This window comes from Ixodes scapularis, unplaced genomic scaffold, assembly GCF_016920785.2.
Source record: "Ixodes scapularis isolate PalLabHiFi unplaced genomic scaffold, ASM1692078v2 PGA_scaffold0__279_contigs__length_252992795, whole genome shotgun sequence".
Lineage (NCBI taxonomy): Eukaryota > Metazoa > Arthropoda > Arachnida > Ixodida > Ixodidae > Ixodes > Ixodes scapularis.
The window spans coordinates 97,811,102-97,838,900 of record NW_024609835.1 but is presented as its reverse complement, the minus strand read 5'-3'; the positions used below and the strand labels follow the sequence as shown (position 1 = coordinate 97,838,900).

The window sequence follows — 27,799 nt, the reverse complement described above, 5'->3', positions numbered from 1 at the left end:
AACACAAGCACCATGACGCACTGAACACCTGAATCACAGTCCCGTTGACTGCTCTAGAGCCTTATATAGCCAACGTATTGAAGGGAATCATTTGGCCGTTGACCCTCTGCACTTACTAAGGTTCCAGGTATTCGACCGTCTCCACAAGGAGTCTGTCAAAGGGAAACAGTGTTTTGAAGTTTGTGGACGATATCTCTTAATAAAAAGCATTGGTACAACTAATAATAATTAGGCGCAGTTTCAAAAACAATATCCGCAAAAACGGCTCCTAGAAGGAATCTTATTGCTTCTCTGCATAGCACCGCTCAGGACGAAGCGATTCAAGGCAGTTTCTTCACTCTTAAATTGTTATTTTGCTTTTCTTAACTAGTTGACTATTTAATATGGCCATTAACGTCACTATATTAAATCTCTACTCACATCATCTACAATGGTGAGTATACACATTCAGTGAACTAACATTGTGCTAGCACGACCACGCCAAAAATATCTGCTCACAGCACTTGCTGAAGCTTTCCAGCATCAGCAAGTGTTGTGGTTGTACTTCCCAATCCCCGTTTGTGATTGGTGCGCAAGAAACTCATCAGGTGTGTCTTGATAAAAAAGGAGACAATAACATAAACTGGGCTGATTTATCAGTGGGATGCTGCTCAACCCAATCGACAAACTAATCAAATATGTTGTATTTAAAAACATTTCAGTGTACTCCACATCTGCTTAAAGTGAAATTCTGATAGGCGAGCTTTTCGATACTTTGGTAGTTTAAGTCAAACTACCAAACTCTAAGTATTGTTTGACTATTGCAGTCAAACGATACTTAGAGTATAACCCAACAGTATTTAGGATTTCCAGGTATTTTAAGTGTTCTGCGCATATTTTTGATCGCTGCATTTTTTTAAGGGTTACAGTATATTTTGCATGAATTAAATAAATATTTTAACAAATCTATGTGAAAAGTATTATGCGCCTACTATTTTGGTATTTACATATTTCAGAACGCATCAGGGGAACTTAAAATGTAGTTTAAATAATGGCATTTAAAAAGATTTTCAGAAATATATTTTACTAGTAAGTAAACAAAAAAAAAATAGTGTATATCTTCGGTCCTTTTTGTGTACTTACAGTTATGAACTGTACTCCAAATACACTCAATTTAGAATGTGATATATTTCAAACGTATTAGTTTTCACTAAAGGCAGTGTCGTTGCATTATTGCTGCTGTGCGGTGGTTACTCTGCTTTTGTTCCGTGTATTCTGCGTGATCAGTGATGTATGTGTATCTAAAATATAACGTTTGGACGTCAGAGGAAATTACAAAAACAAAAAAACACAATTGGCGTTTCTTCGACCTTTTTTTCATGTGCCGTTTTGGGTGTCAAATGGTGCACGCTATCTTAATTATACGAAGTGAAAAAGTCCCCTTCATTTGGAGAGAAAAGGTAGCAGTTTTCCTCCTTTTTAAGGAAGCAAATTTACTCCGCAAGCAGAAATAGGTGGCAACTTTCCTCCCTTCTAAGGAGAGTATTTCCTCCCCGTTTTATAAAAGGAACTTTCCCCCTTTGATGGAGAAATATAGGGGAGACGTAAGTTCCTCTTTTAAGGGAGGAAATACTACTCCACTTCATTTTAAAGTGTAGGTTCAACGCTTGCAGGAATGGCGTCACCGTGACACTTGATACACATCATGAACAAATTTTCAATGTGGCTCGACGTCTCATCCACACCCACACGTGGCTATGACGTCACGGCGCTGCGGTGGCACTGCTGTTGAAACGGCGCATGCGCAGACGCTTCACCTCAAGCAAAACTGGTTTGTACGCACGTGCAGTGCCCACAGCCGGTGTGGAAAAACACAGGCTTGCTTGTACACAGCGCGTTGATCTATATAGCCACCTAATAGAAACCGTAACTACACAGGACTATTTACAATAGTGTAGATAGTCTAAATATGGTATAACGTGTGATAGCAAGAGTGAACGTTTCGGCGATCGCAGAACTAAAACACATGATTCACACTTACAGTACGTAGGTCTCCAATTCGCTCCTTGGATAAAAAGCAATTTTTCATGCCCCTGACCCCGTCCTGTCCAACGAGTGTGAAGACTGCAGCTCATGATGATCATAATGTGGAAAATATCAGGGTTGCAAAGAAATCCACATCTTCGTGAGTCTCATCGGATGGAGTAATGACGATGATAATAAGTGCGCGTAGCCAATAGACCCTATTAGCGATGTCGCGCCATCTAGCGGCGCCGATTCCAAACTATGCGCACTCGCTGGGAGTGGTCACGTGCGGCTCCGGCATGGCTGCGGCCGTCATTGTGTGGTATACAGTCCCAGAGGCCAGTACTCTGCACTGCGCGCATAGAGCCTTTCCAGGCGAGTTTTTATCGCTGTGCGGCACTGTCCAGGGCACAAAGGCGTGAAGAATAACCTCCCAAACAGGACTAGATTTACTGAGCATAGTTGTAAACCCGAGACTGCGGATACGGACAAGGGACAAAACACAGAACGACACGGACGAAGTCGTTCGTGTCGTTCTGTGTTTTGTCCCTTGTCCGTATCCCCAGTCTCGGGTTTACAACTATGCTCAATTTACACCACCTAGCCTGCACCCTCACCATTGCTTCAATAGATTTACTGTTTTAATGCAAATATACAGCTGTCAGCAAAAAATGCATCAATGTAACCAAAAATCTGTTAAGTGCGCGATCCCTACGTTCAAAATGAATTAAGTTAGGATATCCGGGCGAGCACGCTGATTCAGTATAATAGCACGAGCACTAAAAATGAATATCATAGCTACGAGCATACGCACATTGCTTTCCCCATGGATACTTTATTCGGGTGTGGCGTATAGCCTGTTTTGAAAGTCGAGTACTCTTTTCTTCCAGGTGCCCCATTGTTTTCATTTCCGAGTGATTCGTTGTTTGAAGCAACCAAGAAATCGCCATAAAACGTCAGGGGGAAAAGCATAATAACACAAAATATACGAGCATATTGCCGCGCGCGCAGCTGGCCGAGTATAGGCCGTGCGCGTGGCCTAATGGCTATAGCGCTTGTCTCCCGCGGGGAAAGCTAGGGTCCGATTCCTGGGAGCGGCGTGTTTTTTGTTTATTCCTGCAATATAGTGTTCTTGAAAATTCGAGAATCATGTTGCTTGTTCCAGGCCCAAATGTTCTACGCATCGAACCTTCTATGCCGATTATTCCAGAAGCCCACGCGTGTACGTACATAAGGGGCTTCGCGTGGCGAGCCAGAGTGTCTCGCCCCTGCGCTCGATCCTGCAGTTTCGCCGACACCGACGCCCGCGACGCTCTGCTGTTTTCTTCTGTTTCCTTTTTGTTTTGGGGCACAAGTTCGCCCCATTAAACGTTTAGTTTCTTCTTTGCCTCATCAATCGTCATTCGTGATATTTTGGTGGAGGTGCGGGGTACCGCATGCCCGTGCAGCGTTCCCCTCCAAAGGCCCACAGATTTAGACCGCCGATGGGCACCTAATCACACCAGTCGGGATTTGCACTGCTCGCGTCGAGATCCATGGTGAGACGTGCCCTGTCAAGTTCGTCGTACTGCAACACTGCTCGAGAGACGTTATCCTAGGAATGGACTTTCTTTGCGAGTATAGCGCCGTCATCGACCTCGGAGAAAACCGGCTGACGCTACGAAAACCTGCTCCAGCGCTGGAGGAATCCGCGGTCCGAGTCCTCGCAAATCACGTTAACTTACCGCCGCGGTCCAGTGTTCTCGTACCCATCGGGATCGATGGGGCTTTCTGAGGCGACGTTCTGCTCGAGGGAAGCCTCCAGTTGCTCCTAGGAAGAGGGATCGGCGTCGCAAGAGACATCGTGGGGCTCCAAGACGGACACACTGTTGCACTCGTAACAAACTTCCGACAGGAGGCTCAGCACCTTACGAAAGGCACGGCCGTGGGTCACGCCGAGGAACTCATGAACTCAGCCGCAATCGCCGGAATAGCAGAAGACATCTCTTCGGGGCCACATGAGACGACGGCGCATTCGCAGTTTGACATCGATCCAGTACTGCCTACCCCACAACGACGAGAACTCAGTGACCTTCTCGCCGAGTTCAGTGAGTGCTTCTCCACGTCGTCAAAGGTGCGCCAAATGACGGTTGCGAAACATCGAATTATTACTGATGACGACGCACTTCCTGCTCATCGGTCGCCGTATCGTGTATCTGTGAAAAAGAGAGAAGTCATCCAGAAGCAGGTCTAAGAAATGCTCGACGACGACATCGTCCAGCCCTCAAAGAGTCTGTGGGCATCACCGGTAGTTGTGCATGGTGAAAAAGAAAGACGGGACTCTCCGGTTCTGCGTGGACTATATATATATATATATATATATATATATATATATATCGTCGACTAAATGCCGTAACAAAAAAGGACGTCTACCCGCTGCCACGAATCGACGACACTCTGGACCGACTGCGCCACTCCAGGGTTGGGCAGGAATACTCAAAAATGTATTTTGAAATACAAATACTGGGATACATTAAAATAGTAGCTAAAATACTGATACTGAGATATATTTGTAAAAGTGTATCGCGATACGTATCGGAAATACATTTTAAAAAGAGGCAAAAAGTATTTGGAAATACAAATACAGGAATACGTTTTAGGGAGGGCAGAAATACAAATACAGAAATACTGATACTGCAATACATTTTTAAAATTTGTTTGAGACGCCAAATGAGATGAAGCTTGAAGTTGGAGGTTGAAGTTTTTGATCCTGAAATTCCTTTACCGTAGGCTTGGCACTTTGCCTTGAAGGTAGTGATTTCGGACGACGAGGAGTCTTCAGTGGGCTCAAAAGAACGTTCCATCAAAGACTGACCGTGGTCCCTTCCCTGACATCCTGTCTGTCTGATGAGGGATGCGAAGAGACTTCGACCTCTAAATAAATTATATGTCATCCTAAATCACTACGCCCCTGTTCACTAAGGACGCCCCTGTCAACATTTATCACATGACGTCACGGTGGAATGAACTGGCATTCTTTATCTTTAGGTGTGGCCTTGAACATGAAACTTTAGCACGCTGCTGTATGAAAGGACAATACATACTTTCGTTGTAGGTTACCTCGTTGAAGATCCAGCAGGCAGTGTCATTAGGATTTTTCGAGAATAGTGGACTACCCCAAGCAACCTGGAACACCTGTCTTATCTTCTCTTACGGTTGAAAAAAAAACGATACGGTGGCATCCCTGTTGTAAAGGTCGTTCGTGTCGGCCCTCTGCCACCGACGCATGGATTGCAGTTCTCAAGTTTGGTCTTGCATACTCCAAATAGAGACTTCGTGGATTGCCGGCACAAGTGGGAGCTCTCCGAGAAATAGCGAGCTCGAGACGAGTCGCAGGTGTACGAAGTCTGGGTTGGCACAGGACTTCCTTCCTGGGTTTCGGATCACCAGAGCAGCAGGTTACTTTCACGTCGGCTGATGACGTACCCTTAGGCCGTTTAATATTACGGGGGCAGCCGCAGGCGCCTTCGAATATGTATTGAACTTCACTGCGTGAGTCATCCTACTATTTCAAGTCAACCACCGCCAGGCTCTTGCTGCTACAGACTGTGTCAGCTTTGCCGGCCGGGTGTACTGCGCACGCTAAAGCAAGAGAGACGGTTAGCAGCGGGCATTGGATGTCAGCAAATAATAACTCAAGAAATTCCTACCTGAGGACCTGCGGCAGAAGATGCTCTGACTCCACTCCTGGCACGCCACCTAGTTCGAGTCCCCGACTACGCAACACTTCTCAGAAATGAGAAGAGGACGCATAGGAAAATAGTTTGGAGAATCGGAAGGAACCTTGGTCAGTATGGTAATTCCCTAGCAAAAAAAATATGCGTTGGATTGTCTCTCCGGGGGGGGGGGAGGGGGGGGGAGTATTTTTCAAGAAATGTAACGAAATACATTTCACCCTGATTGTATTGCAATACACAGGAGCATTCCAAATGTATTCCGATACAGGAATACAGATACCGGCGAAAAATATGTATCGCGATACAGAAATACAGATACGAAATGTATTTCTGAAATACTATCGCGATACATTTGTATCGCGATACTGCCCAACCCTGCGCCACTCCCGGTTCTTTTCGTCGATGGACCTGAAAGTGGGTACTGGCAGATTGAGGGTCGACGAACGGGATCGTGAGAAGACTGCCTTCGTCACGCCGGACGGACTGTACGAATTTAAAGTGATGTCGTTCGGACTGTGCACAGCACCGGCGACGTTCCAGCGCGTAATGGACACCGTTCTTTTTGTTTGCTTTGTTTTGTTTTGTGCTGCATCGAGGCGACGCACTTTTAAAGGGGAGAGTAATGCCGCACGCGCAGCTGGCCGAGGGGGGGGGGGGGGGGTAAATTTTCTCAGGTAAATTCGCTCTTTGTAAAATTAAAAAAAAAAAAAAAAAACTGCACCATTTGTGGGCAACGCTGCACAAAGTCGTGGCGCGATAGGTTAAGAAACCGAATTTTGCGGTCGATTTAAAGAGCCTGGCCTCTCCTTGAATCATCTTGTAGAATGCCGTCGTCATCCGTTTCTAGAAGCGCCGCTGCCATAGCGGCATACCGTTGCGTTGTTGTCGAGAGTGCGACCGCTATAATCGTCTGGTAACACTAATACCCCTCACGGCTCCCCGCCACTCCTCGCCGTGCGCATGACTGCTAAGGAAGTTTCTGGGGAGACAACAGAGCGATGTGAGAAGGATGGTCTTGGCGGTCACGAAGGCGGTGCCCAACGATGGAGTCCCAGGGGTCCTAGGCTGGTCTAGATTTGAGGAGAGAGAGGCCACATCCAAGGCGAGCTACGAAAGCCGTCTCTACGGATTGCCGGAAAGCGACTGGGCGCACTTCACGCTGCGCTGCATCGTATACAGAGAGAGAGAAAGAGGCACCAGATGGTTCCATCATGTGCAAGGACTACGGCAGCGCTACGAATTTCGGCGAACTGGCTTGAGGGTGTCGGCAGGTGCAGAGTCTGACCGGCTGAGATCCGGGAGAGCATACGGGCGGCAGAGACGAAAAGGTGGACGACCAGAATGAATGGCAAACCTTCCCTTGGGCTGTACATCACGGAAAAGAAGGTAGTTGAGAAGGAGATGTGTTATGACAACTCGAGGGGCAGTGGGCTTCTCGCGGAGGCCCGGATCGGAACCCTGCGAACTTGGGTCTGGAGAGCCAAATTCACGTAGGGGCTGGACAAGTCCTGCTCGCCTTGTGGACTGACGGAGGAGACAACGTGCTATGATGGTGCTATGATGCCAACGTATCACGCCAAAGCCATGGATGACGACGTTGTCGGTCGCCCTGGGTTTCCGGAGCGCCGGCGAAGATCAGGATACACCCGAGGAACTGGGGGAACAGGGGGAACGACCGGAGTGGACCGGAGGTGTTTTTGCAAGACACGCAACGGGGAGCGGAAGGAACGGTGGAGTGTGCTCAAGTCGCACTACAACAGACGCAGAGGGAAGAGACAGCCGAAGGGGAGGTGGCAGAGGTGACCACTGACTAGACCCAGAATCCAAAGTTTCTGTGATCACCCGATAGAAAGGGGAAGCCAGAAGAATCCAATCTAATCCAATCCCGCCGCTCCTCGCCGTCCGTGTGACTGCTAGAGCTGCGGACGGAGTTTCGCGGGCTGTTGACATCACGACATCCGTTCGCGGAGTTCTCCTTTATGTGAATGCCCATTTAGCAGGAAAATTGACTTCACGTGACCCAGATACCAATTTAGGTTGCCCGCTAGATATCGCGGAAACATTGACGTCACGCGACCTAAACACCATTCTAATTTTCCCGCTAAGTTTAGCGTGGGAAATTGACGTCCCATGACATGATGTTACGTGACCTAACAACGATTTTGTTTCCTAGCTAAATTTAAGCGGTTTTGAGTCACGTGGCACACCGATTCCTTCTCTCCAACCCTCTCCTTCCTTATCTTTTTTCTATCTTTCCATCCCTCCCCTTCTTAGAGTGTCCTTTCCATCCCTCCCTCTCCCTCGTCCCCCCCGCCTTCCCACCTAATCCCATTCTCTACCTTTCTTTCCCTCCCTTCCCCATGCTTTCGTTTCCAAATTCCTTTCCTTACCATCCTACAGTGCCCTTCCTCCCTCCCAAGTTGCCCCTCTTTCGCCTTCACACCTCCTGGTCACGTGATGCACCACTTCAACAGATCCGATGCGGAATTGTTCGAACGTCTGGCAACAATCTGTGCGTTGCCATCTTTGTTGCGTCAAGATTCTTCTGCTGTTTTTTTTTTTCAATTTCGTAGCGATGTCGGTAACAATCGTGGCCTACTGCTCACCGTCATCGATTCTGAAAAACACCGGCCAGCTAAGGGTTAGTATGGTTTTGCGCTCTACTTGCTCATGTACGTGATCATTGCCCCGCCTGTCGCTGGTTTCTCATCGCAACCCACATGGCGGACGTACCCTTCAGCTCGAAATTCGGACTCGAGCGCCTGAAAAAGGAAATAACGCCTGGTTTTCATAGCGCATTCTATGCGCGATTGCTTGTGCGAGAGGAGGATTCTTCAGAACTACGCTTTTGCGCCCTGGCCTTTCCCGGCGACGAAGCCAACTGGTGATAGATAGATAGAAACTTTATTCAAAAAATGATGGTGGGGATGATTCAGCCGTCTCAGTCCAGGCAGCCGCTGAGGGCCCTGTTGATGTGGGCCGCCAGTTCCCGTTGATGATCGAGGCTGACCGCAAGAGCCAGCCACTCCCGGGTGTAAGTGTGTGGTTGTGCCGGGTTATGGGGGCAGTTCCACAGTAAGTGGTCCTGGTCGGAAGGGGTGAGACAGCGGGAACAAAGAGGGAGAGGGTCACCTAAGGAGCGGCGAAATAGGTGGAGTCGAGCGGGTGTGAGAAGTGTGTATGTTTGTGCCTGCCGAATGAGTGTTTGCTCACGACGAGTGAGCTGGGTGTGGGGCGGAGGAAAGGTACAACGAGAGGCGAGAAGGTCGGCTAGGGTGGGGAGGGGAGGAGGAGGAACAGGGGCTGTGTCACAAGCGTCAGCAGGGGCCCGGAGGAGCGTTTCGCGGGCAAGCTGATGAGCGCGTTCATTCCCGGCAACGCCAGCGTGACCAGGTATCCAGTGGATATGAAGAGATCCTCTAACATTGTTGAGGAGAGGAAGTGCAGAAGGGAATGCGAGGCCCTGAGCGAGGTGGGAGCAGGCCGACTTTGAGTCCGTGTAGATGTGGGTGGTACGGCCAGGGGAAGAGTTGTTGGCAGCAGCAAGTGCAATGGCGAGAAGTTCTGCTTCGACCGGGGAAGCGCAGCGCTGCGTTTCCGAGTGTTCAGTGCCGCGTGAAGTGATGTACGCGAATGCACCAAGGGTGTCGTTTAAGGCTGCATCGGTGAATACGTGATGAGATTCGGGATCTCGGGAGATTTTCCTCGTGTAGTATGCCGCACGGAGAAGACGGCGAGTGGGATTTCGATCCCTGTCCATGTGGCGGGGAATCGGGGCCACGGTAATATGTTGGAGAATCGTGTTGTCTAGGGGAGTGGGTTGAGGTCCGGTTGGATGGGGTGTATAGCCGAGCTCGTGCAGGATGAGGCGACCTGTTGGAGTTAGCGAGAGTCGTTGACGCTGATGTATGCGATGAATGTCAATAATGTCGGAGACCGTAGGTAGTACGCCCAGTTGAACCAGTCGAGTGGTGCTAGTGGTTAGGGGGAGCCCGAGGGCGATCTTAGTCGCCTTACGAATAAGAGCGTCGAGCTTGCGTTCTGAAGTACGTGTGAGGGATACGTAGGGAGCTTGATACTGAATGCGGGAAATTATGAGGGCATCGCGAAGTCTAAGGAGGTCTTGTTCTTTGAGCCCCCTGGTGCGTGTGGTAACACGGCGCATCATGTTGAGGATGGGTGCAGCCTGGCGTAAGATGTTCTGTACGGCAGTAGTGCCTCCCCCATCGGATTGTATATGAAGGCCCAAGACTTTGAGGGACTTTTGTGGGCGAATGATGTGGGTGTCATGCTGGAGGGTCACTTGAGGGGGATGCCAGTGGCGAGAGTGGATGAGGAGCAGGGAAGTTTTCTCGACCGAGCAAGCGAGACCAATAGTGCGGGCTGCGTGATGAACAGCTTCGAGGGCGGCTTGAAGAGAATCCTGGATGTGACCAGGACTGCCTCGATTGATCCAGATAGTGACGTCGTCAGCGTATAGAGAGTACCGAATGTCAGGGAGGGGTTGGAGGGCGCGGTGGATACAGCGCATAGCAAGATTAAATAATGTTGGAGACAGGACCGCTCCCTGAGGGATGCCTCTCTGTGGGTGAGGGACCGCGTCGAGCTTGTGTTCGCCGATTTGAATTGAGAGCGTACGCGATCGAAGAAAGTTCCGGACATAATTATACAAATGCGAGCCACATTGTGTGTCGGCGAGTTCTGAGAGCATAGCGTCATGGTCCACGTAGTCGAAAGCCTTCGTGAGGTCTATAGCGAGGATGGCTCTTAGCTGGGCTGTGCTAGGTGACTGCAAGATTTCTTCGTGGATGCGTAGCAGTGTATCTTGGGTGGAAAGATGTGAGCGATAGCCAATCATACAGTGAGGAAGTGCTTGGGTATCTTCAAGATGTTGTTGGAGGCGATGGAGGACCATGCGCTCCATAACCTTGCCTACGTGGGAGGTGAGCGTGATGGGCCGAAGATTCGGGAGTTCCACCGGCTTACCAGGCTTGGGAATGAAGATCATGTGGCCCTTTTTCCACAGATCACAGAGCGGCAGTTTGCCTGTCCACACAAGGTTGATGGAATGCAAGAGATGATCTTGATCAGCGTCTGAAAGATTCCGGAGAAGGGCGGTGGTGACCAAGTCGGGCCCTGTAGCTTTGGAGCCTTTACACTGACGGAGCGCTGCGCGTAGCTCTGCGTAGGTAAATTCTTCATCGAGCCCAGTATGAGGAGAGCCTTCATAGTTAGGATACCGCGGTTGGCATGCAGGAGCGACATAAAGTTCCTTTATGGCAGCCAGAAGTGTATCCGGGTCCGTGTGCTGGTTAGTGAGGCGGTTTATCTTGTGTGTGGTCATGGTCTTGGTAGAATCCGGATTTATGAGGGCTTTCAGAATGCGCCATGTCTTGGCAGTATTCAGGGTGTTCTGAAGTTCGTCGCAAGAGGCATTCCAATGTTCGCTACTGAGCTGATCCGAGTATTGCTGGATGTGCTCATTTAGGCGATCGATGCGGGCACGGAGCTTGCGGTTCGTTTTGCAGCGCTTCCACCGCTTCAGAAGAGAAGCACGTGCTTCCCAACTGTGCGCGAGGTGGGTGTCGATGTGAGGTTTAATTTCATTGGTGGCAAGGATCTTGGTGCGTTGATCAAGCGCGTGTGTAAGTTGCTGTGTCCATGTAGGTATATCTGTGAAAGGGGGGTCGCTGCGGTCTTGCCGATAATTATGCCAATCGATTATGCGGATGGGTTTCCATCTGATGCGTCTCGGAGTTTCAGATACCGTAAGGTGGAGGATGGCGTGGTCACTGCCCATATACTCTTGCGTATGTTCCCACTGCAGATGAAGAGATGGTGTAGAATAGGTGAGATCTGGGTTGGTATTGCGCTCTACAGAGTTACCCATTCGGGTATGTTCATGTATGTCATTGTGCAGTGTGTAGCCGGCTTCTTGTAGTGCACAGTGCACCCTACGGCCTTTCTTGTCTACACGAGTGTAGCCCCAGGCGGGATGTGGGGCATTAAAGTCACCTGCTAGAATATGGTGAAAGCGGCGTTTAGCCCGGCAGGGATGCAGAAGCTCGTTAAGTTCCGGGAGGGTATTCCGGGGAGGACTGTAAACATTACTGATGTGCAGAGAGCCGCGCTTAAGGGGAATCGATACAGTGAGACTATTGGCAGTATCGTGTTCGTGATTAGCCGTGAGGGTTGAGCGAACGAGCGTGGCAAGGCAGGGAGTTTGTTGAAACGTGACATAGCCAGAGAGAGTAGGATTTAGCCCTGTCTCTTGAAGGAGAAGGATGTCAGGTAGCTGAGGTTGCGATTGGAGCCACAGGAAGAAGGAATTACGCTTGCTCTTGAAACCGCGACAGTTCCACTGAAAAATGTGTATGCACTCTTCCATGATTATACAGGGGGGGATTCAGGGGGAAGAGGGTGAGTCGAGGGGATTTGCGATAAAAGTGTCGCAAAGAGGGATTTAAAGTGCTCAGTCTGCTCTTGAAAGCGGCGATCAAGCTCAGCAGAGAAATGTGCAAGAAGGTCAGTGTTTTCTTGATGTTTCTGCTGGACAATGGCTTGCTGCTCGTGGAGGAGGGAGAGCTGATGCGTAATTTGCTGCTGGAGGTGTGATATGGCGGCATCAAATTTCCGTGCGTATTCTTCGAGGCGATTGGAAAGATCAACATATTGGTCCGCATTCGAAAGGGTGTGAGCGGGGGAAGGGGAGGTCTCCTGGTCGGAGAGACGACTACGTTTGACACCTGGAGAAGGAGAAGGGTGGGGAAGGCTTGTGTTAGCTGGGCTGGGGAGGGGTGAGGGAGGGGGTGGGGTGTGAAGCGGGACTGAAGGTTGGTTGGAGAGGATGTCCCGATAAGTGAGTGAAGGTGATCTGCGTGCGTGTTCAGGCGTGTGTGGGAGTGGCTGGCTCACCTGGTGGGATGGTAGGCGAGAAGGGGTCTGATGGGCGGTAGGGCTGTGACCCCGGGTACCAGCAGGACTGCGCCCACTGGAGGTGTGGGTCCGGCGTGGAGAAGAGCTGGTGCGGCGGCGAGAAGGGGTGATGAACCGGGTGCGACTGCGGCTGCGGCGAGAAGGGATGGTGAACCGGGTGCGACTGCGGCTGTGGCTGCGTGACCCGGATGGCGCCTTGGGAGGAGCTGTGGTGGACGCTGCCGCTGCCACACCTTCAGCTTTGAGGGCGGCCTTGCGCTGAGCGATGCGCTTGTTGTAAGCCAGCTGGCGAACGGCTGTGTTGGCAGCCTGCTTGTCTTTACATGCTGCGTCGTCAGCACGATGCGGGCCACCGCAGCGGAGACAGGCCGGGTCCGCCGAGCAGGTGTGGCTGTCGTCGTCAGGTTTCAGCTGACCACATGTCGGACAGCGGGCATTGTAGGTGCAGACGTCAATCCGATGACCAATCTGCTGACAGCGGTGGCAATATTGGGCCTTGGGGCGATGGGGGCGGCAGCGGAAGATGCCACCGGCATAGCAGATTTCATGCGGGATGTGTGTGCCGTGAAAGGTGATGAGAGCCGTGGTCGTCCGGCCCATCATGCGTGCGGCGAGAATTTTAAATTCGGGGCGAAGCGTCGACATATGGCGCATGAGATATTCAGGGCTTGTCCCAGCGGGAATATTGCGAATAACTCCTTTGCAGGTATTGGACGGAATGGCAGGGTAGATGGTGACGCCACAGCGACGGTCTTCGAGATCGACGCTGGTTATTTCCTGTAGGGGCTGGGTTACGTGGGAGTCAAGGCAGAGCAGAAAAGCGAGGTTCTTGGATTTGTCCACGCGCGCCATGAACTTGCTGGCATCGGCAGGAGCAAGGGCGGCCTGGGTGCGGAGCGCGGTGTGGATCTGGCAGGGATCATGTTTGGTGAGGTTAAGGTGGTCGCTGGGGCGTAAAACAAGCGTGGCTTGTACCTGGGAGACAGCATGGTGCCAGCCGTCTTGACCTTGAACGAATTTGGGAGCCATGTCGAAGGAAGCGACGGGCCGGAAGGCCTTGCGGCCGGTCGGAGGGCGCGCCGGTGGAGGCGTATCCGCGCGATGCCTAAGTAGGCTTAGCGAGGCGCGCCTCGGTTGGATTCGGAAGCAGGCTGAGAAAAGTTCGAAAAACGGCCGGCAGCTCACCGAAAATTTTTCAGGGCATACCGGAGATGTTGTCGGAGCACGACACAAAATTGGGTAGGATTGGAAAAGTTCTAACTGGGTTAAACTCGCCGAAAAGGCCGGAGCCGATGCGGTGCCCGTCCGATCACTTCGGCGATGCGAGCGCCTCCTCGCCAACTGGTGAGACGGAGCATGTTCTTCGGCGCCCTACTAGATAATGCTTTGCATTTCGCATAGGTCTATCTCAGTGTTCGACAACATACTCGATAAAAGTATTTAAGTTAAGTGACTAAATACCTGCTTCATAAAGTATTTAAAATACCACTCAAGATACTTTCACTGTAAGGTATCCTGAGTAGAGGAAAAGTACTTAGAAATGTAATTCAATTACCTTTGAAAATACTTGCAGATTGCGTAATTTGTATTGACCTCAAGACAAACAGAGTTAAACAGTTGCGCAAATCTGGTTTACCAGAATGGTTTATTAGAGCGCAGCAGCACATAACGAAAAAAAAACATCGTATGGCTATTCAATGCAGTTCATGTATAATGAGCAGAACATCATTGATACATGTTAAAAAACATTTCTGGAGAAAAAAAAAGATGTCGCTTCAGTTATAGCGACATTGCTGAATATCATGTCCTGCGGTGAATCTTAGACGCATCGTTTAACTACAATTCATATTCCCTTTTGGGGAGTTGACTATAACCGAACTTCGGGTACGGAAATGAGGGAATGAATAACAAAGAGAGCCCATGTAAGAGCCACGGCACTAGTCGTACCTTCTTGATGTAGGTTCCGTTCAGAAAGGCACTCAACTTTGGGGGGATGCTTTGTTAGCATTTCGAGAGGTGCTTATTTTGTTGGGCTACAGGTAGGGTTCGCGAGAGCAATAAATGCTAGACGGACGACAAAATAAAAAAAAAACTCTACAGTATTTGTCAAATTTACAAGCAAAGAAATATGTCTTCTTTTTGTGTCCACTTTTCATTTTCTTCTATTTGTTACTTTCTTGACACTGAAGTATGCGCTGCTGTCGTGTATCGTTTCCCGTTCTGCGTTCCGCCTCAGTGTGGTAATTTTTACTTCCGTAAAACAACCCCTTTTGTTTGAGGATCTTTTGGGAAAAAACTCTAGAAACAAAAGGTGCCTTTGGGAAGGCGAGGGGAAAAACTTAATTGTACAAACTTTGGTGTGAAATATGGGTCGCAAGCAGCACAAAACCGATGTTTTTACAAGCTCAAGCTAAGCCACAGTAACTTATCCGAGCTAGCAACAGGATGTGGTTGCTAGAAAGATTGTTCACGTTTGCTCGTCCACGTCCACGCCACTTCATACCGAAAAACCCAGAAAATGTCGGAATTTGAAAAATGTATTTGAGATAATCAGGACAAGATACTCACAAATGTAATTAAAGTACAGTACCAAATACCCTCGATCAAAATTATAAACAAGAAACCTATATACTTCAAATATTATTTGGAAAAAAGTATCTTGAATAGAGTATTTGAGATAGGCACGGGTGGTTCTCATTTGAACCCGTTCGCATTTCTACCTTCTCGTTTTTACCTTCTCATTTCAACCCAGCGCAAAACAACTTTCGCGTTTCTCCCTTTCTCATTTAAACCGTTCTCAAAACATACTTTCGGGTTTTGACCCTTCTCAAAACGACTTTTCTCATTTTAACCTTTCTCATTTCAAATTTTCTCAAAACATACTTTTTAATTTTGACCATTGTCAGAAAGACTTTTCTCATTTTAACCTCTCTCATTTCAAACCCAAATTAATCCAGCATCATGATCTCGCAATCTTTCTGCGGTATTTATGGCGAATTCGGGTAATTAATTGCCTTCGAGCCCTTGCCTGTGGCACCGGTGACCAAAAACGCGCCAGCGGCGCATCACGTGACCCTCTCCACCCGAATGTAAAGCACTATGGACTGGCGTTTTTATTTGACTGGGTCGTGAGTGAGCTCTGTTAACTTCTTCTTCGGTCATTCTATGGTACCATGAGAGCGCTGCATACGCCAACAACATAAATTACTACTCTTTAAGATGTGTGTAAACAGAAGCGGCTTCACAAAACTTTTCAAAATATTGGCATTACCACAGTCCGTACAGCTGACAGAATATTAAAATATAAAATCAATGAAAGGGCAGATGCATAAATCAGTGTGGTGCTGCCCGCACGCGCGTCAAATTTCAATAAACTTCGTTTGGATTTTAGATTAACTGTTGCCACGGAGGCTTGCCAGCGTCGCTTTCCATATTCTGCTTATTGTTTTTAGTAGATCGTTCCCATGACTCCGATAACGATACCCGATACTCCGCCACCGCCTCCCTTACGCATGTATAGTATCGTTATCGGGGCTATCGGGGGTATCGGAACGATCTACTAAAACTCTCTAGTACCCTTTTCTGGAATTCTCAGTCTTCTCATTGCACCCACCCTTCTTGAAATTGTAATGCGTGTTCAAGTTTCAAACTGCATCACTATGCATACTTTTTTTCAGCGGTGTAATAACTTGTTATTACAGAGTTGTAAAATAAAGTGATGTATGATGCAGTCCGTGTATCAGAGCAAACATACCTTGCTCAGGCTGGATATATTCTTCCAAAAATGTTGACTTCCTTTGAAACATAAATTATCTTTCTCTTCGTTGTTTTTGCTAGTTTGTCTCAGAGCACAAAAAGGTGCCTGTCTCGATGGCTTCGTTTGCCACTCGAACCCGCTATTTGCCGCCTCAGCGAGCATTGTTTCGTTTGGTTCCCTATCCCGATTCGGATGTGACAATACCGGATACAGTCTGGCAGACAAGCTGCCCGACCTCTTGGAGCTCGGGAAAACTTCTGCTGGTGAATTGCCGGTACACGCCTGAGAAGCGCAACCCGAAAAGTTTGCACCCGCCAGCCTTTGACCACGCGAACGCCCTTGCCGAAGATATGGAAAAACTTTTTTTAGGGAAAATGACCACCCGAATTGGCCATTACAAGCAATAACACACGACTAGCACAATGATCCATTCGCTCCACACGACATCTTAACGACATACAGCGACAGAAGAAAAATGAAGTACCGAATCTGCGCTAGCACTTATGAAACCATGTCACCATGTGACCATGTAGCTACGTCAACAGACTCGGGGTGGCACGCAGGCATAAGGAAAATTGTTTCACGTGCTATGCAAGAGATGGTGCCGCTTCGCTTCATCTTCAACCTTCCTCCTTCAACGGTTTTTCCTTCTTTCTATACCTCACTACGGTGTTCAAATGACAACGGGTTCAAATGAGAAAGGGCCGAAACGCGAAAGGTTAAAACGCGAAGGGCGTTTTGCGAATGGGTTCAGACGAGAATGGTTCAAATGAGATGGGTTCAAATGAGACGGGTATAGATAAAAAAGGGTCGAAACGCGAAAGGTTAAAACGAGAAGGGCGTTTTGCGAATGGGTTCAAACGAGAAGGGTTCAAATAAGAATGGGTTGTTTCGAGATACACCCATAGGCACAAGTCTGGCTATTTCTCCAAAATTCATAAAAATATAGGCTCTTCACTATCGGAATGACCGTTTAATATAAACCAAAGAATTGAAAAAATCGCTCCTACAAACCGCATTCAAAGATAAAGTTAGGTGCCAATTTTTTTCCTTTAAATTGTTTTTTCTGCCAGATTGCATGGGGTGAAAAGTAACGCGTGTTTCATGTGGTATTCACGTCAGGTATTCATCTAAATGATAGTTGGGGAAAATGCTAAAATCGTTGCACCGCCCTTTCAAATGCACTTGCAGATGCCAAGCGACTCATTGGGCGTCGTTTCGACGATCCCGCGCTCCAAAATGACATAAAGCAGTGGCCCTTCAAGGTAATCAACGACCAGAACAAGCCCAAAATTGAGGTGACTTACAAGAACGAGACCAAGACCTTTTTTCCCGAAGAGATCTCCTCCATGGTGCTAAACAAGATGAAGGAGACGGCCGAATCTTACCTCGGCGGCCCGATCTCGGCTGCGGTCGTCACGGTGCCGGCCTACTTCAACGACTCGCAGCGACAGGCGACCAAGGACGCCGGGGTGATCGCAGGTCTCAACGTCCTGCGCATCATCAACGAACCAACGGCCGCCGCCATCGCCTATGGTCTCGACAAGGTGAGCGGTTGTTGTTTTCCCCTTCTGCCTTACTTAGGAGGGTGTACTTCCGCGAGTAATATGAAAGGGAACACAGGAGTGCCTGACGAATAGCCTGGAACCATACTTGTGGTGACACGTCGTACTGACTTTCGGAAACAAGGTGGAGATAGGGGTGCAGCCCATTCCGTTGCCGGCATCCTCTCCACTACTGACTGCCATCTTGCTTCGCCCGCCACTATAAACTCTAAGAAAAAAGTTGGCCTCAAGGGGCTAACAGCAGCATTTGGTCCTCTGAACTTCCAGTTTTCCCCGTAAGGACCATCTGGTTCAGGCTAGGTACCGTGCGCAAAAGCTGGGGACTAACTGCGCTCGACTGGGACTAACCGATAGGCGTGAGCGAGCAAAAGCACCCATTAGTCCTCCTCAAACAGGGTGCATCTGTACGATTTAGTCCCCAAAGGCAAACGAATTTTTCGCCAGGAGGACGGATGATATTTCGCTTGTCTTGGGGATCGGCGAGACTCAGCCCAGCACGGCTGAAAGTGTCGACAAAATTCGGACGAAACTGGCGAATTTGTTTAATGTGCCACGAACGTTCAGACATTACACGGTAGAGCTTCGCGCGTTGTGCGAATGCGAGTTAACGAATGTGTTGACTCTACTTCACCCAACTATCTCATCAAAACTGATCTGTTGACATTTCACAAGTCCCGTTCACGGAATTTGCCTTCGCGTAAAAAATGAGCATTTATCCAAACGCAACACCTCCAAATACTAACACTTTTTTTTTCTTAAATGAAACTTAAGAGTTTGTAGAAGACGCGCTTTCAACACCGGAGTCTCGCAGTCAGAATAGGGAGTTTTCGTAGACCGCGCTGCCCCCTCCGCTAAGCGTTCCGCAACCAAGAAGTTGCTACTGTGCCTGCGCGCCGATTGCCTTGACAGCGGAGTTCCTGCTATTGTAGCAAGTTGCAGAGGTCCTTGCGGGACGGCGAAAACAATCTACAAAAACTCCCTAATAAATGGTCGCTCCAATCGCTAAAACTGAGTTACTAAGAACAGGTCGAGCCTCGTTTCTGCGTCTCCCCGTAACCAACCTTTCTTGGTAGTCGAATGTCGAACTCAAGATCCGCAACGGCACACTTGATGCACGGCACGTTCCACTCAAAAAGCACATTCAGGGGCAGTATCCAGACGCTTTCGTGCCATCGTCGCTGATGTTTCAGATAACATTCCAGATGAACAGCGAAGAACAAACCGCGCCCGGACGTCATTCATGGCAACACCCTGCTAATACAAAACAAATGCGAACTAAAAAAAAAAAAAAGAAAGGCCCCCGAGGAAACTGAAAAGAGAAAGAAAGACAGAGAGAAAAAAAAGTGCTTGCTTGTACGTCACTTGACCGGCGTCTTGAAAATGGTGACCCTCGACCTTCTCCCGTCCTTCGGGCATTGGTGTGTCCGTCTGTCGTGTGTCTTAAAAGGGGCACAAGAGATTTTCGGGGAAAAAAGATTTCCCTTTCCCCTCCCACCAACCCCCTGCCCCGCACTCCTCGCTCGCGCGGGGGTAGGCCAGATGGGGCAGAGAGGGTCCGTCGGGAAAATGGGAAGGGGTCTTTGTTTGAAAAGAACCCTTTTTTAGTCATTTTGTTCTTAGCCCGATACTGAGGCAGGAAAAGAGGAAAGTTTCGAAGTAGAAGAAAAATGAACAGTCGAAGACACGTCTCTAACACAGCTAAAGACAAGTTTATTTGGTCACCTTCTTATATACACTCCACAAACTTCACCACAGCACCTTCCCGATCTCGAAAGCCAAAAGATAACAAAGGTCTCACATCTTTCCACCACAATTGTCAAACGACCTTGACGTTTTCCACAAAGCAATGAACAATAGCTCCCCTCATCCGGAAGACACTTGTCTGAATCCTTCGCGTTAACAGTACACTCTCTCCCTCTACTCTCCGACCCATAATCACAAAGCATCCCGGTAACAGAAGATATCAATCCACGTGATACACAAAGGAAGAAACCACTTACACCTTCACATTCAACAAACACTTCACAAAACTTTCAAATCCGCAAGAATGATTTTGCGCTGCTGCTAAGCTGTAACGACACCTGACTAATGCAGTTGCCCATTGATTTCATTCTTATTGTTTCTTTTACAACCCTTTTGATGTCGTTTAACTCCCTGTGTATTATCTCTGTTTCAGACCAGTGGGGTATACAATTATTACATTCTTGAACATGTTTCGCTATTTCCGAATTGGCAACGTTGTTTTTGACATTCCTTTTGTGTTCAGTCAATCTCTCATTTATACACCTTGACGTCTGCCCCACATATTTAAAGCCACATTCCAGGGGGATTTCATATACCACTCCATTACCACACGGAATAGACTTTTCTCGGTGCGTTTTTGCGCATTCCCTTACACTTTTGTGGAAGGGTGTGAGCTTACTCAACTTATAATCCGAACTAAAAACCAGATCTACATTGAACTTCTTGGCACAAGCCTTTAAGTTGTGAGAAATTTTGTGATAAAATGGAATTACAATAGTTCTATTTTTTGGCCTTTGCTTTGGTTCTCCTGTACATTTGTTTGCGAATTTTACGGATAACTGCTTCCTTACTAATTCATCCTCATAACCAGCACCGTTTAGCCTTCTCCACTGTCTTTCTACCGATTCATCCAAGAAATGTGTACATGATCTTTCCATTGCATTTGTGATTAAAGACTTTACAATACCCGCTTTCACTGTTTTTGAATGGCAACTCTTTTTTGACAGCAGCGGTTTTGCGTTTTCTTTTCCATATTCCCAACATAGCCCTTTTTCATTGTGAATCATAAGTTCTAAGAACTGCAGTCTACCATTCGTAGGTCGTTCGACCGTAAACTTCAGTTCCGGGGCTGCCGATCTGATCAATGCTTCCAGAGTGTCAGATAATCCCTCCCGAAAAGAACAGATCAAAATGTCATCGACATATCTTTTCACAAAACAGGACTCCGACGTCATCTCCTGCAATCTATCAGATACAATACAATCCAAAGAATTAAGGTAAATTTCCGCTAACGCCGGTGCGACACTCGACCCAATGCATACTCCCTCTTTCTGTAAATACTTTTTCCCTTCATACTCTACTATCGTTGACTGCAAGTAATAATCAAGAATGGCAAGAAAACTGTCCACCGAAATGCCTGACCGCGATTGGAACCTTACCAAATTAATTTCAAGCACCCCTTTTACCCTTTCCATCAGCCGGCTCTTCTCTAATGAGTAATAAAGATCCTTGATGTCCATTGACAACACATCTCCTTCCTTTCCATGATGATCATCGAGTATTGTGATCAACTCACTCGAATTTGTCAGTGACAAAGACTTATCTAGAATTGCATGTTTTAAACCTTTTTGAAGAAACACGGAGACTACCTTCTGCCAAGTCCCATTCTCATTGATCACTACTCTAAGTGGAATCTCCGGTTTATGATCCTTAAGGAAGAATTTTACGCTCAACGCTGAGTTCGACAAATTTAACATAGTCTTTGCTACATCTTCAAATTCGTCTTCTTCTAAAATGGAACCTATATTTTTCTTTAACTTTCCTATGTTTCCACTCCATTCATGAAACAAGGATTCCATCGCGTCGCCTGTTTTCGTTTGAAATGACGATTTTGAAAGAACCGCGAATCTACCGGACTTATCCGTTTGTAGCAATTGTAATGAACGATCCTCTAACTCCTTTCTAACCGAGTTGACGACACGAAAATTCCTTTTCTCATTTGGGTATTCATTCCCCATTACGTTTTCCATTCTGCCAACAGCCTGTTCAATAAACGCCGCTTTTTCTTCATGCCTGACTCCTCTCGCAACCGACTGTATGGATGAAAATACATCCACCCTTGACGGTTTTACATCAATACAAAACTTCGGCCCCTTTTCCAAGACTTCTTGCGTCTTCCCTGACAACATTACGCCACCCGGGTTGATAACAGAAGATCCACACATCCGATCGAAAAAACTATAAAACCGTGACTCTCTAGCCCTTCCCTCCTGAGATCTCATCTTAATACTATCCAGAACATGCTTTCGTTTGACATACCACATTCGGTCGAAAATTGTCCTCCTGATACTGTTCCAAAGGATGTAGTCTCTGTGCCGCTTGAAATCACCTCCCACCAGGAGCTTTCAAAGTCTTTCGGAAGCGCTGCGTATTTCTTTGATCCGGTGACTTGAGGCTTCTCTGTACGCCTTGAGGATCCTTTTCTTTCCGCTCCAATGGCCCCCCGATGCCGACAGGTGTTTGAATGCAGAAGGGTCCACGAATCTTTTTCGAAGGCAGATGCCGAAATATGCAACCTCGGCCTCCAGCTCCGCCAGTCGACGTCCCAGCCGGTCCAGTACTGCTACCGCTTGACAAATCCAGGCGGTCGGTGTCGTTGATGATGTGGTTGCACATGAGAAGGGGATCAAGCCTGCTTCGGGTATAATCAATGATAATGTAGTGATTGCGCAGGCGAGCTGGTGGATGTTAACCATTTTGTTCTTAGCCCGAGACTGAGGCAGGAAAAGAGGAAAGTTTCGAAGTAGAAGAAAAATGAACAGTCGAAGACACGTCTCTAACACAGCTAAAGACAAGTTTATTTGGTCACCTTCTTATATACACTCCACAAGATGTGAGACCTTTGTTATCTTTGGCTTTCGAGATCGGGAAGGTGCTGTGGTGAAGTTTGTGGAGTGTACATAAGAAGGTGACCAAATAAACTTGTCTTTAGCTGTGTTAGAGACGTGTCTTCGACTGCTCATTTTTCTTCTACTTCGAAACTTTCCTCTTTTCCTGCCTCAGTCTCGGGCTAAGAACAAAATGGTTAACATCCACCAGCTCGCCTGCGCAATCACTACAGTATCTTTTTTTAGTATAGCCTTCGTCAAGACTTAGAAGCTGGTCGTCTCCGATCATTGCGGGATCCGGTTTGGATTCGCGGTGCTGCAACACTGCACTTGATCTGTTCTGAAGTCACAAGACAAGGGAACTCGATTAAGGTATGTCAAAGTACTTCTGTTTATGGTATATTCATTAACTGCGGCTTAAGAAGTGTTTTCTTTTGAGCGCGTTCTCTAGCTTCCAAAGCACGCGCCATGCTCTGTCCTTTTTGGCACCATGGTTGCTTATTTTGTTATGCAGCACAGAGATCTGATATTCAATCGTATCGAGCGAAACGCCAGTTCTACCGATGCCTATTTTTTGTGTTTTGCAGACCCTGGCAGGATCGCTTTACCATAAAGGTCTGTTCACACATGCAGCAGAAAGCTACAAGCATAGCGCTAACCTAGCGCCAAGCGCGTGCTGACGGGAGCTTTCACCAGCTTTGTGTCGTACCGTCAAAACTGTTGCTGATGGCAGACGAAAAGCAGCTCACGACACATGAGCAGCGCTACTTCAGCGCTTCGCTGCGTGTGAGAACCGGCCTTAATGGATACATTTTTCCGATTGTACAGACTTTGGCGTTGATGGCGGGAGCCGGCGTTCCGTTACTTTGAAGCATAGTTTGAGCACGCACACGCTGCTCTGTAATTCGCAGCGAAAGGTCTACTAAAAATATAATGCGCTGGTCTGCTGTCAACAGATCGCATGTTAGATGTGAACCATTGTAGCACTTTTGTAGCCTATGTGGTATTTTATTATGTGTGTGTTATATCGCATACTTTTGTTGAGCAATTGGGTATTTCACGCTGCCCCTGTTGCTAATAATCCAAATTCCACGAAAAAAAAGAACAACCGCATTTTTACGTGATGAATGATGTTGATTGGGGCGAAGCTCCGGTGGTGCTTGTCTGCATAGACGCTGAGCCGCAACATGTCGAGCCTTTCGTTCGTTTTCATCTATGTCACGCTGCGGTCAAATGCTCAAATGCGTATATAACTACGTTCTATACCACACATTCTCTTCCTGACATGGATGAAAACGAACGAAAGGCTCGACTAGGGTGCCTTCCAGACATTGCAGCACCCTAGGCTCGGCATGCTGCGGCTCACCGTCTACGCAGACAAGCACCACCAGAGCTTCGCCCCAATCAATATCATTCACCACGTGGAGATGCGGTTTTTTTCCCCTACACGAGCACGGGAGCACGTGCTCACGTGCTCGTGAGAACGAGCACCCGACGCCGAACATCGGACGGACATGCGGACATGGCTAGCCCCTACGGAGCTTCGCCCCTAAAAGGCAAGAAGCTGCCGGTGCCCCAATAAACGGTGCTTGGACCACGACCGGTTTAGACAGACGTTCCAGTGTTCAAGCCATCGTCGCCGCAAGTGCACTCTTCGGAATTTTGCCTTATCGTGGATTTTACAGCTCAAGAACTTCGACTTCAGTCATCCTTGAATGCGATGTGTATCTACGAAGCAATAAAGCTACGTTTAACCGGAACTGCACAATTTCGTTTCGGAGATTTGTGGCTCGGGACCAAATATAAAGGATAAACCTTCAGTCCCAGGGGTCTAAATCCAAGGGCGCAACGTTTAGACCCAGGGGTCCAAGTGCAAGGGCCTAACAGTTGGTCCCCGGGGTTCATTTGGAACGTTGTAACAGTCAGTCCCAGGGGTCCAAGTGCATGGGCCTAGCAGTTCGACCTCGCGGTTCAATTGAAACGGTGTAACAGTTGGTCCCAGGGGACCAAGTGCAATGGCCTAACAGTTTGTCTTCGAGGTGCAATTGAAACGGTGTAACAGTTAGTCCCAACGGTGCTAGTGCGAGAGACTAATGAAGGGGTGCAACTGTTACTCCCCTTCCCGTTAGAACCCGAGGGGACTAATGGTCGTGGCAACGCACTTGCTCCCCTCGGAGACTAAGTCGCACTCCCCTTTCTCTTAGAGTGCACGATGGGGCTGGTGGGTTGGTCTTCCTAGCAGGCCCTCATGACTTCTTGAGGATCAGTGAAAACGAGCACTTGTTTTTTCTTTGGATATGTGCTAGTGCAGGCGTGTTCCACGGCAACTATCCCTCCCTGCGCCTTTGCTTCTTAAGGTGGGTTGGCTGGTGTCAGTAAAGCACAAGTCCCCTTGCCCCGCAGGTGGAAGGCCAGGGCCGCTGTGCCGTCACTCGTCACCGCTGTGCCGTCTGTGTAATAAACCACTATATCCTGATCTCGTAATGCTATTTCTACTTCTTTTTCGTGTTTATCGGCCTGTTGCTTCCTCCGTTCTGGTTGAGTGGGTCCCTTTCCTGGGTGTCGGAATTCGCCCTCAAAAGTTCTCAAAGTTCTCCGTGCTCCGTCCCAAGAGTTTCATAAATCTCTTCCAGCCGGTCCATGTTTCAGCTGGAGCTCGCATATGTCCTCCTGTTGCTTTCGAAGCTCTTCAGACGTCGAAAAGGGAACACACCTGCGTAGCTCTTCTAGTAGATGCTCTTCGGCAGCCTCGCAATGCATCTTCTCGCACTGTAGAGCTAGCTTTCAAGTATCTTCACGTCTCGCATTGTGAGATAATCGCAATGCATACGATGATCTTAGAGACCAGCAGGGACTTTGTCAGTGAACGACCACGAAGCTCGTTCAAGGCTACGGTGAGAGACGGACGAATCGCGTGGGAGTTTTATCGCGCCGGTATCCTCCTCTCCTGCTGCACGAGCGGTAAGTTTAGCGCGCTACAGCGTTTCTCACGCGTTCAATCTCCGTTTAAAAAATAATATTTTAGTGGTTTTCGACGACGCTGAGCAAGTTTTTAATTAAAATCATATGTCTATTTTCACTAATTAAAAGGTATTAACAAATTTTACTTAAGTAGGAAACTGATCGTTACGATTAGCACTTTATACTATGTCCCCCTGGCAGTATAACTCACTCGCACAACCCACATGAATGTAGCTTTCACGTCTTCAGCGTAAACAAAGCTGTTACTCTTAAAAAAAAAAACAAAAAAAAAACACCCTGAATAGCATAACCGTTGCTCGAAATGCTAACGCATATCTTCGAAAAACAGCGCGGCATCGGCAATTTCGGCTCATTTTTTACACTTTTTTTTTCCCCCCGGCATTTAGTCGTGGTGCATCGACGCGGGATAAGCAGGATGCATGCAGTGATGGAAAGGTGGTGTGCCGGCAGCGGAAGGGGCTGCACCACTCTCTCAACGTTGTTTGCGAAGTCACAACAACGTATGGCCACAAGTATGGTTCGAGGCTATTCACCACGCCCTCTTGCGGTCCCTTTCATAATGCTCACGAAGTCTGGTACTAGGCCCTCGTGATTCGCATTATGTCCGACCGCAGCCCAACGCTACGATGCAAACGACCCAATCAAGCTGCGTTTGCTATCAGCGGCTACACCAATCACGCACAATGAATGTGCAGTGATCCTGCGCTTTTTTCATATGAGTGATTGGTTTAGCTGCTCATAGTAAACATAGAGAGAGACGACTAGCGCCATGACAATGCATAATGTTTTTTTTAACTGAACGTGCTGGTAATTTTTAATTTACGCGCGAAATGACAAGCAAATAGGACAGAGCAGAGAGCACGACATCATTCAACAAGCAACAAACAAAAATTAAGCACCCCCCTCCTTCCCCGCTAAAGGCGTCAACAAATCTTGGAAGGAGAGGGATAAAAAATTGTTGCGTTTCTTTCTTCGCCAATTTTTTTATCCCTTTGCTTTCAAGATATGTTGACGCCTCTTGAGGGAGGGAGGGGGTTGTTTCATTTTCGTTTGTTGCTCGTTGAAAGATGTCGTGTTCTGTGCTCTGTTCTATTTGTTCATTGCTTCGTGTATAAACTGAGTCCTTGACGATACATTTTTGACGCGAACTGACTCGCTCCATCGGATTTGTTGGCTGCCGTCCAACTTAAACGTGAAATGGAGTATAGACCTTTATTTATTTATTTCAAAATACTGCGACCTTAAGAAAGGTCCTTGCAGGAGTGGAAATAACATAAACATTGCCCTTAAACACACAGACAGGGAGCGTCATAGGTAGTGCAACACATCCTAAAAAGACATCAATAAGGAAAATAAAAGGGTTATAAAAGGGATCACATCAATCAGTAAACTAGAAGGATTATAAATAGTATGCACTCCCTAGTATGCACAAAATAACCGAAAGTGCATCCGAAAATTTATCAAAATCAAGTGAACGAGTCGCACTATCAATACTCTTCCAGTTTTCAAAGGATCTAGGAAAGAAAGAGAATTTAAAACAATTAAGTTGACATTGATAGGGTACAATGCTTAAGGAATGAGAACTACGAGTGCGTGACTGAGTAGTAAAATCAACATAACTATTACGATCAAGTACACTGTTAATATTAACTATTTTATGTGGGAGCTTAAGACGTTCAATTTTGCGTCTAGAAGCCAAGTACTCTAGTCCTACATCAAGCATGGACGAAAGTGGGGGTTACCCCTGTCCCCAGCCACGTAGTTCATACGTGCGACGAAAAAAAAGGAGGACATAACAACCTGTATCAAGTAAAATAATATAGAAGAGGCCAAACAAGAAGGAATGACAATCGCAATAAAATCGCGAAACATCTCGTTGAGTGGCGAGGGCAAAACAATGTTTTTCCACACACCGGATGTTCCGAAATTCAAGATGGCGACAACTACACTGAAAATGTGCATACAGAAGCCTTCCAGGTAGTTGTTTTATGGCAATAGGGTGCTTTAGGATAGCGTACCGAGAAGCTTTACGTGCCCAAAGAAATAGCGCCGTCGTCACTGTACATGCGCTGAACCCAACCTCGATTTAAGCTCTTTGCATACCGCTGTTGTTGTTTTCTTCTGTTCGTTTGTTTTCTCGAAAATTGCGTGGGTGTCCCCTCAAAGCCTCTGCAGTTCTCTTGCAAGGCACGAGAAGCTGGGTTAGGA

The 27,799-nt window shown here is 47.8% G+C and overlaps 1 protein-coding gene and 1 pseudogene across 1 annotated transcript in view; one reads left to right on the top strand and one right to left on the bottom strand.

Annotated features, from left to right (window-relative positions):
* The window catches only part of LOC8024019 (heat shock 70 kDa protein 1A-like), a 58,971-nt gene that overhangs the window by 8,181 nt on the left and 22,991 nt on the right, over positions 1 to 27,799 (top strand). The window contains exon 2 of the mRNA XM_029972157.2: positions 17,605 to 17,960. Within this exon, the coding sequence (XP_029828017.1) occupies positions 17,605 to 17,960 (356 nt within the window). The remainder of the gene's footprint in view (positions 1 to 17,604; positions 17,961 to 27,799) is intronic.
* On the bottom strand, positions 20,012 to 22,495 carry LOC115319524 (annotated as a pseudogene).